This window comes from Geospiza fortis, unplaced genomic scaffold (assembly GCF_000277835.1).
Source record: "Geospiza fortis unplaced genomic scaffold, GeoFor_1.0 scaffold162, whole genome shotgun sequence".
Taxonomy (NCBI): domain Eukaryota; kingdom Metazoa; phylum Chordata; class Aves; order Passeriformes; family Thraupidae; genus Geospiza; species Geospiza fortis.
Window position 1 is genome coordinate 2812850 of NW_005054316.1, and position 9648 is coordinate 2822497.

Below are 9648 nucleotides of genomic sequence, written 5' to 3' on the forward strand. Positions count from 1 at the left end.
GTGACAGCAGCTCCTGTGAGCAGTGGATCATAATAAATTTGTAAATAAGTGGCTTCATTAACTCATTCTTACTCTGGTAGGAAAAAATACAAATTGTTCTTTAATTAGTTTTAGATAACATGATTTAAGAACTCATATAATATGATCAGTTCTTAAGATACAAAAGAGTCCGCAACACAAAAGGCCACTACCACACACATCTACAATATAAGGAGAATTTTATTTTATAAGCTCTCGCGAACAAAACTGAGTTTACATGCACATGCCAAGATAAAAATTAATATTTAATTACATATGGAATTTAGACTGTGTGCAAGCAGATCTCTCTGCAAGGTCTTTTTTAGCTCAGACTGCAACTCCCTCATATTACAGGCATTTAATAGACAACCTGCTGTTTCCTCACAGCACAAAGTTCCACAAATATGAAAGTTCATCTCCTGACCCAAAATAAATTAGAAAACTGTTTGCACATGGAATAAGGAGTTGCATCAGTAAACTCCAAAGAAAACCAAGGCAACTATCCCACTCTCATGAAAAAGTATTACCATTATATACAGTAGTTATAACACACAAAAAGTTTACACTTCCTTGTTATTTACACTGGAGTGCAAACAGAGCATATACCTCAGCTCCCACAGCAATAAATCTTTGTTTTCCCCCCACACACACTGCTTTCTTGGATGCCCCAGGTTCCAAAGGCACTGCTACATAGCAATAGAAACCTTCTCTCAGTTTTGTGCTTCTTGTAAAAGCATCACATCCACAAGTTGGGCTACTGAGAAACCAAAGAGAATGAAGAGGTAATTTTACAAACTCTGCTACACCCAAACTTCAACAGCATAGGAAAGACATGATCTGGAACAACACATTACAGCACCTCACAGCAGTTTCAAAGTAGACCCACCACTTATACACACTGAACATTCCTTGGAAGCCTCCACTATATCTGAGCTCTTGCTTTCCATGCTGGTACCTGCTTAACTCCATCAGTTCTTGTAAGGCTGGGTTTTGCATTTGGCTTCAGACTGCAGCGCCCAACCTGAAGAGCAGACATGAAGTTAAAATTATACCCAAGAAACTGAATTAGAAGATATTTACATTTTGGAAGAGTTGTTGCACTTCTCTCAACATAGAAAGAATAAAATAGTAAGTCTGTGAAATTGGTTTAAGTACATTTATTCTTCAAAACACTCAACAGCTAAGAGAGGCTTGGTTACAAACGCATAAGATTATTCTGCTTTAACCAGAAAAATTCCATCTTTTTGTATCTACTCCTGAACATGCTGGCCTTAAGCAGACTCTCTTCCAGGACTTCATAATCCAGCTGCCAGATCCTGAAACAAAAGCTATTCCATATACAAGCTGTTCCAGGAGCTAGTTTTGATCTTTGTATCTAGAATCAGGTAAGTCAGCTATGCAGTGCAATAGTCTGCAGCATCAAAAATACCAGCATGGTTATTTTTAGGACATTTTAACTTCTCCTTTGGGGAAAAAAGTCAAAGAAATTTATTAAGACTGCACCAGGTACTGTTGACACACTGCAGTCTGTAAAATATATGCTACGTTTAGCCTGGAAAATCCTTGTGGCAGCTGAAATTAAAAAAAAATCAAATAAAATCATTACAGCTAGAAAGAGGAACACACACATTAGTTTTTCTCAAGTTTTCAGCACACAGCTAGCCACATGTAAGAGCAGCTTCCAAAGAATATCTTTAAATATCTGGATTTCCACTGTATGTTCTCCATTACTATTTCCCTCCATTAGGGTAACAAATGCCACAGCCTGAATCTTTTCTCTCACTCTTACAATAAAAAGATAGAAGTGCTAAGCAGAGAGACATGATTTAAATTAGTGCCACCCATTTCTATCCATCTCATCTGAGCAGTTCTGAGGTTTGTGGAAATGCCTAAAAACCAACAAAACAGCACTGCTGGACTGTACAAGCTCAGGTAGCTGGCACAGGCTGATATGCAGAAATCAGTGCTCAGAACCACCTGAGTCCAATGGCTCTGTCTACCACTTCTTTGTTCCTAGGAAAATCTGTATTCTTTGTGGGTTTTACAACAGAATCAAATCTCATTTTGGATAAAGATTCAAACTGTATGGAAACTACACTCAAAGGAAAATACTACAGACTATGCATTTCTTTCCATTTCTGAGCAGTTAGGGTGTATTAGTGAGACCTTTCTGGACCTTCCTAATATCCTTATTTGAAAAATTAGTCAATAACTGTTTAAGCACACAGTTTCTATGCATGGATACCTGCCAGGTACCATCAAGCTACAGTCCACAGTTCACTCAACTATGACATGAATTTTTAAAATCAGTCTTCTAAGTTGTTGTTTTCTCTGCACACCTATAAGTGCATTTACCAGTCTAAATCCACCAAATTATTTTGAGATTTTCTGCTTTGATTATACTTTAAAGAAAGTAACTACCTAGGCTGATGGCTAAAAAAACTGTGAAGTTCTAGGCTTGTGAAAATTCTGCAAGTATCCACGAAAACAGCAGTCAGTTCAAGAATACAAACACAAATTCTTATATAAAAACATACCACTGGCATCTCAGGACTAGAAAATGGAGAGCTATCAAAAGAATTATTTTCTTTGTCCAAGGAATCATCTTCATCATAATTTTTATGTGCAAATTTCTGCTTTAGAGCGTGAGTTAGTACAGCAACCGGATCCCAATCTGAACTTTGCATCTTTTTGGGCCGAGAAAGAGGAGTACCTCCAGGAGACCTATGAAGGACAACAAAAAAGTTATTGTCTCCTGATCCTAATCCTGTGCTGACTAATCCAAAATCTAGAGGCACAACTTCTGTAAACACCGAATTCTATAAATCCCTGATTACACATGTAATGCTGCTGTAACGTTAAAGCAATTAATCAAATACAACTGATACAATTACATTCAACAACTTGTCAGCCACATTCTTAGCCTGAAAACACAATTTGTTGCTGTTCCATGAAGAAAGATGGCAAAAAATCAACACAAGGTGTTAAAGTATTGCAAATAATAAGCAAAAAAAAAGGCAAAATTGCAGTTTTTATATCAAGTAGTTTATATTATTTTTAAGTATGTTAATGGGAATGTCCCACTAAGGTATTTCAAAATCACTGTGAACATAATTTAATTTTATTCATTTTAAGTTCATTTAAATTCAGAAAGCAAAATGGCACCTACACCCCAAAACTTATCATAAATTGTGGAAGCTAGTCCAAGACAATAAATCATAAGCCTTTCTAAACATTGAGAAATCTTGGGGGGGTGCTGGGTGGAAAAATGTAGAAGTGTTCAGAGTTCTGCCTGTAAAATGCAGTCTCCAGGCTGATGATTTGTACCTAATAATGCACACTGACAATACCAAGTTCTAAGTCTGGCAGTTACAGTAATTGCTGCTTAACACAACCTGACAGGACTGAGTTCATTGTCCTTACAAAAACAAGCCCTCACAGCACTTGCACAATGTGTAAGACAGTGTTTGGGTGGTAGAAAGTAGGATCTTCAGGCTCTCAATTTCTGAGAACAGAGGACTTCCCTCTGCAGTGCACACATTAAACTACTGTCAGAAAAACTGTACACAATTTTGATCATTATTACTCCTCCCAAAAATATAAATTATTCATTACTCAGTTAAGCTCTACTTCAGAACATGTGTAGATGCCTAAATCTAGAAAGTATTTTGGATGTATGAGCTACCACTTCCTGCTAATTATGCCCATGCTCAAGATGTTAAAACTGATGACCTGAACATTTCGTTTTCTTCATACATGGAAATATAGAAAAAAAAAAACATAGATAAAGGAAACACACAGGTTTACCTAGATGCATTTTATATTTGTGTTATTTACTGTGACAATGTCATCAGAGCATAAAGACATGCTTTGGATTTGCATGCAAATTATTTGCCCAAGTTTCTTCCTAGTCATTTTCAGGGATAAAGCTCACAGTTAAGAAAATGTTGAAATGAGAACGCAGCAGTTTTGCCAACTGACATTCTTCCGACATTGAGGGCTTCAAATATTCATTATAGGCTCAGTTTTTCTTACTTTTTTCAGTCCAAGAAGTTCAGAAAATAATCCTGAAGGTGTAATCTCTATTATACCTAGCATAGCAGAGACCAGAAGAGGTAAAACTAAAGACTTCAATTTTTTTCTACAAGTCAACTGCACTTACCGTCAAAACAGCTGACCACTAAAAATATTTATAATCCTACTGAATACTGCACTATTCAACTGCACTACTAAAATACAAGTTTATTAAATATTTTCAATAAATGAAACATGTTTTTGTAAACACTTGAAAGCTTGAACAAGGATCTTCTGAGTATGCTAACTGTAGTTTTCTAAAGTTTCCCTGAGGATTTGGCCTTTCACAGTGAATTCAGGAGGGTTATTTTTTCAGATGCAATCCTGTAAGCGACCTCTCACCTCCCCACACCAACCTAGAGATTTGCATACTGAAGCAGCACAGCAGTTTAAAATGCTGCATTGGTCAGCATAGTTTAAATGCATCTAAAAGCTGTGTCACAAGTATCTTACATTTCACAATGTGAACTCAGAAGCTGCCAACTTGAGTTTGTCAGCAGTAGCTGCTCTTTAAATGACTGGTGTTCTCTGGTGCTGCTGAAGTGCTGCTGATGCTTAGATAGCCTTGGCTTGCTGAGATGCACATCCAACCAAACCTACCTCTCAACAGCTCGCAACTGAACTTTGTTTAGGTCTTTCAAAACATCCATCATACAGGGGAAGTTCTTTGTCCTCTGGTGATCAGTACTGTTAGCTGCAGCCGAATCACTGTTTCTTGCAGCTCGGCGTTGTTTGATAAGTTCCAGTGCAGAATTACTAGCATCAACAGCAGATGGTGCACCAGAAGGAAGTGGAGGAGGCGAGGGAATTACAAAGTGATTTCGAGAGACGGACAATGGCGTAGAAGTCATGGCTGGCAGTGGGTAAAATCCATCTGCAGTGCTGAGTGTTTTAAAGGCTTCTGCATACAGATAGAGAAGAAAAACAACAACATATATTAGCATCTAAGATTAATCAGTTTTATGTCAAGACAAGACTGCCCTCTGAAAGCAGTCTTTTTTTAATACACTTTGCACATTACAACACAGAAGAACTAAACTTAAAACAAAGAATATTACTTCAAACCCACAAATTCAGAATACATGAAGTAATGAATCTGAAGTGTCTTGTGCTGGTCTGATTTTCACTTCTTGTGTCTTCAATCTAGGCACTAGATAAATCATCAAAGTAGCCTGCTGCTACATATGGTGATCAATGGTCTAGAGGTTACAATAACCTACATGAAGCAAAAGATAACCACAAAACATGCAAAACAGGTTACAATACTGAGCGCAATGGAGAAGAGACAGAGAAGACCCAACACAACAGCTGAATGACAGAAGTGCCTCACAATGCCATACAAAAGTACCAAGTACCTCACACCAGTCCAAGTATTTCAGCAACCACAGTGGGGTTGGTCTGCAAGTAAGACAATTGAGACTCAAAACTTACCAGGAAAAAAAGAGGTTACAAGATAGAGGTGCATATTAGAGACCAACTACCCAGGATACATCTGTCTGTAGCATTTGTTTTTGTTAAAGCCCCAACCAGACTGACTTAGAATTCTTCCTCTACACATTAGTTTAATAATTTGTTAGAAACAGTGCAAAACCCCAAAGGGACAAAGTCTGTAACTTTTTAAAACAGTTATTAGTAGCCTATAGATAGCAATGTTAGTAAACTCCTTCACCAACGTGGAAATTAGTATGAAGAGTACTTAGGATGAATTGCATTTGAACTTGGCAAATAGACCACAAAATAGAAAAGAAAAAGTGCACCAAATAGCAAAAAAGAAAAACAAAATATTACATTCAGTACATTTAGTTGGTGTATCTTCAGTTAGAGAAGTTAGAGATATTCTCTACCAATATCAGACATGACAAGCTCTAAAGCAAAAAAAAAGGAACATTGGTTTGCTTCAAATTGGAAGGGCTTACGTGAGGGAATGCTTCCCAAGGTCTGCACTGAAACAATTGCAGCAATCTGAGCGCGAAGAAAGGTCAGCTCATCTTCAAGGGCAGAAATTTTCTGGAATGCTGCTTGATCAACACCGACTTTTTGTGCACTGTTTTTTGGAATGCGCTGTATTGAATCCAGATGTAGATATGGATCAGGAGGACCCGTACTTTTCTCTTTTCTCCTCAATTCAGTCCTACAAAGCAAAAAAAAGACAGTTTCAAAAGGCTCAGCCAACAATGGAAACCTCAAAACTACTTGGGCTGTTCAAGCAAGTTATTGTCACTCAGCAAGATGTGAAAGGAAGCTACACTTTTAACTACTCATAACTTTTGAAATGTTTCAAGTCTCCCTTTGCTCAAGTACAATGAAGATCCTTGCAAAGTCATCGTCAGAATTAGTCAGATAATTCACTCAGGGATAATTAAACATCATTAAGTCATGCAGTAAGATTGTCATTATTCAATAATTATTAGACTGACACCATAAGGTGTCTCTCCCTTCCTGCCACATGAAAGGCAGGAGAGACAAAGAATAACGATGTCTTAATTAGGCTTCAGAAATTTTAGTCACTTATCAAACTCTAAGATGAACACTGCCAGCAGCAAAGTAGTTACAATCTTTCAGAAAATGTACTTGAAAATAATAAGGTTTAATACAGACTCACAGAACAAGAATCTCACCTTCTGTAAGCTACTATAACCAAAGACAGCATTAGTAAATTGTGCTGTCTCAGGTTTTAATTTAAAAATCTGTTTCAAGTCTGTGCCCGCAAAAATAAACTTAAAATATAAGAATAAAATCAAACTACCAGAATTTCATTATGAAACACAGAAAGAAATTAAATTTACCTGATTCATTTAAGGTGCACTAAGCTTTTATGAGAAAAAAGCCCAGACTTTTTCCCTTATTTTAAATATCCTTTTACTTCAAATCAGACCTGTTTTCTGATTTGCCAAAACCCCCTTGCTATAAACACTGCTTGAGAACGAAAAGATATCAGTTAGAATAGTTGCTCCTGAAAAACATCCCACAGAGCCAGAGGAGGAGGAGGAGGAACAAAGAATGGAAACAACAAAAGAATAAACTGTCATAGTTCTGTGAATCTGGCCTGCACAAGCAGGACAAAACAGGCCAGGATTTTTTTGTTCTTTCAATAATGTTCCTGTTCTGCTATTTTACAGCTGTTACAAACAAACTTTAATAATTTAACAATTATGCCTCAGGAAACATAAGATGAAACATACTGTATCCAACTTCTCCAAAGAAAAGTGTGTCATTTGAATTCATCAATTTCTTGTATTTTCATTACTGGCAAGCACCAGAAAGGTCACAGACAAAATAAATGCCAATATGAAGCAGAATTATATTATCCCGTACATATGCAGCACAAGATAACACAAGTGTGCACATTTTAATCTTGCTTCTGGCTCTAACTCATCCTCTGATTTTGAACAGATCTTTAGAGGAACAGCAAGACAACTTTCTATTTCTTCTCCAGCAGGGAAAAAAAAAAGACAAAACTTGCATACTATTTGTGTCTGCAAATTCTAGGACAACTTGTCATTTCACACTACCTGAAATATTTTTTAATTTGTAAAAATATTTTCCTTCAGCCCTCTATAAAAGCTAGAAACATTTATATAAACTATATTCAAAATAATTTTTAAATTATTAGGTTTGTTTTTCCATCAAAGCAACCATCAAGGCTTACACATGGCACTGTAAAAATCAAAGCCAAAAAGAGACATTTAAATACTTTCTCTTGCTTCCCCATTTATAAAGTTTAACAAACAGGATGTAAACTAGAAAGATAAAGATAGGAATAGCCTTACAGTATACTACAACAACCAGCTCCCTCCCACACAAAATAACTTGCAAGTGAATATCACTTAAAGTACCAGTAATGCACCTGACATACCACTATGAAGAGACAAGAGGAGACTCAATTTCAGAAATCTTTCAGAAAAGAATCCTTTACATAGTCATAATCCTCAGGTAAGGAGGAAATGCCCTCACTCCCCCCCAAACCCAAAAGCCCAAAATGTTTCCAAGAAAAGGTTAGGAATAATGGAAGACAAACTTAAAGACATAATCATGTGCCATAGAGAAGGCCAAAGTTATTTCTTTTATTCCTTTTTACACTTTTACTTACCTAAGTCTAGTACATGCTTGTCCTTCATCATTTGCCACCCACAGGACATCAGCAAGTGATGGAGCCGCAGGAGCTGGAGCTGCACTTTGTTCATCATAACCCACTGGACTTGGGTCTTGAACAAACTAAAAACCAAGAATGCCCAAAAAAAATGTATGAAGGGAAACTGGATTCAGCACATACTGAAGGTTCTGACTCAGCAAAAAGGAATTTTTAAACAGTGCTATAATTCAGTGGAAAACAGTGAGTATAAGGGATGCACCACACAATTACACAAGCTAAAAACAAGAGGAAATCTATCATCAAATTAAGAAACAAGAAAATACAAACAGGTGAAGTATACACATAACAATAAATTTCTTACTTGAAAATAAGGTCTGGGGTAGGGCTCCAAGGAAAGAATTGTCCCAAGTCTACGGACAACACTTCGAGTAGATCCATACTCCTTTTTTTGGGAAACAGATGTGACCTAAAAAACAGAAAACCTTTGACCCTGAGAAGCAAAATCAAAGCCCCCAGTTCTTAATCTCACTTTAATCAAAGTTATTTCATTATTCCAAATTCCAGGTAATTAAATATAATGCAGTTTGGTTAACCTAACTTTTCAATGCTCTTCTCAAGCTGAAAGTCCAAAGAAGCCTACAGTAGTACGACAGTGTCTAAAACACTGCCAAAATACAGAATATTTTTAAGAGGCACAAAGGCCAATATCTCGAGATACTGACAAAAGCGCTCATTCAATTAACTACATGCAGCTGTATAAGTCTTGGGAAAGAACAATTAGCAAAGCAGCGAAATAAATCTAACATACCTTGGCCTGATACTTCCTTATGACAGCATATAACTGCTGCAAATGCCCTCCTGATGAGACTGCTGAAGGAAGACATGTTCCGAGAGTGCGACTGATACTGCTGCCAAACACGTGAGTTTCAAAAAACGCGGCCTGTCAAAAAAACCAACAGCTTCCAACAACGGAACCAGAAAGTAACGAGGGCAGCTCAGCCAAACCAGCACTCCTGGAGATAGCCGCTGTTTTCCCACAAACAACGCTAGGACTGTCTCAGCAGCACAAGCTGCAGCAGTGCCTCACTGCTGACAGCCCCCGGAGGAGCTGCGCACGACTTCACGCTCCAACAGCAGCCCCTGGCCCGGCACCAGCACCTCCTCAGCTTCCCCGCCGCACCTCTCCGGCTCTCTGAGCGCACGGCACTAGCTGCTACTGGGGAAGGGCTACGGAGCCTTTTATTTGAAACATCAGAGCACGAGCAGCCAACACCACTGACTTTCTGACGTTCAGCTCAGGGCAAAAAGCGCCACTTGACCGCCTGTGTCAGGGCAGTGCCCCCACGTGCGGGCAGCGTGCTCCGACAAACCTGGCTGCGGGCAAGGAGGGCGCGGAAGCCACCCCACCGCCCGCGGTGCCGACCTTCCCTCCCTCCGCCCAGCCAAGCGGCTGCAGGCGGGAC

At 38.3% G+C, this 9648-nt stretch overlaps 1 protein-coding gene across 1 annotated transcript in view; it reads right to left on the minus strand.

Annotated features, from left to right (window-relative positions):
* Window positions 1-201: 201 nt before the first annotated feature.
* The window catches only part of MTFR2 (mitochondrial fission regulator 2), a 10245-nt gene continuing 798 nt past the window's right edge, over window positions 202-9648 (minus strand). The window contains exons 2-8 of the mRNA XM_031056241.1: window positions 9556-9635; window positions 8994-9125; window positions 8593-8651; window positions 6009-6226; window positions 4693-4993; window positions 2556-2742; window positions 202-1039 (exon numbers count right to left, since the gene is read on the minus strand). Of these exons, the coding sequence (XP_030912101.1) occupies window positions 941-1039; window positions 2556-2742; window positions 4693-4993; window positions 6009-6226; window positions 8593-8651; window positions 8994-9125; window positions 9556-9635 (1076 nt within the window). The 3' untranslated portion in view covers window positions 202-940. The remainder of the gene's footprint in view (window positions 1040-2555; window positions 2743-4692; window positions 4994-6008; window positions 6227-8592; window positions 8652-8993; window positions 9126-9555; window positions 9636-9648) is intronic.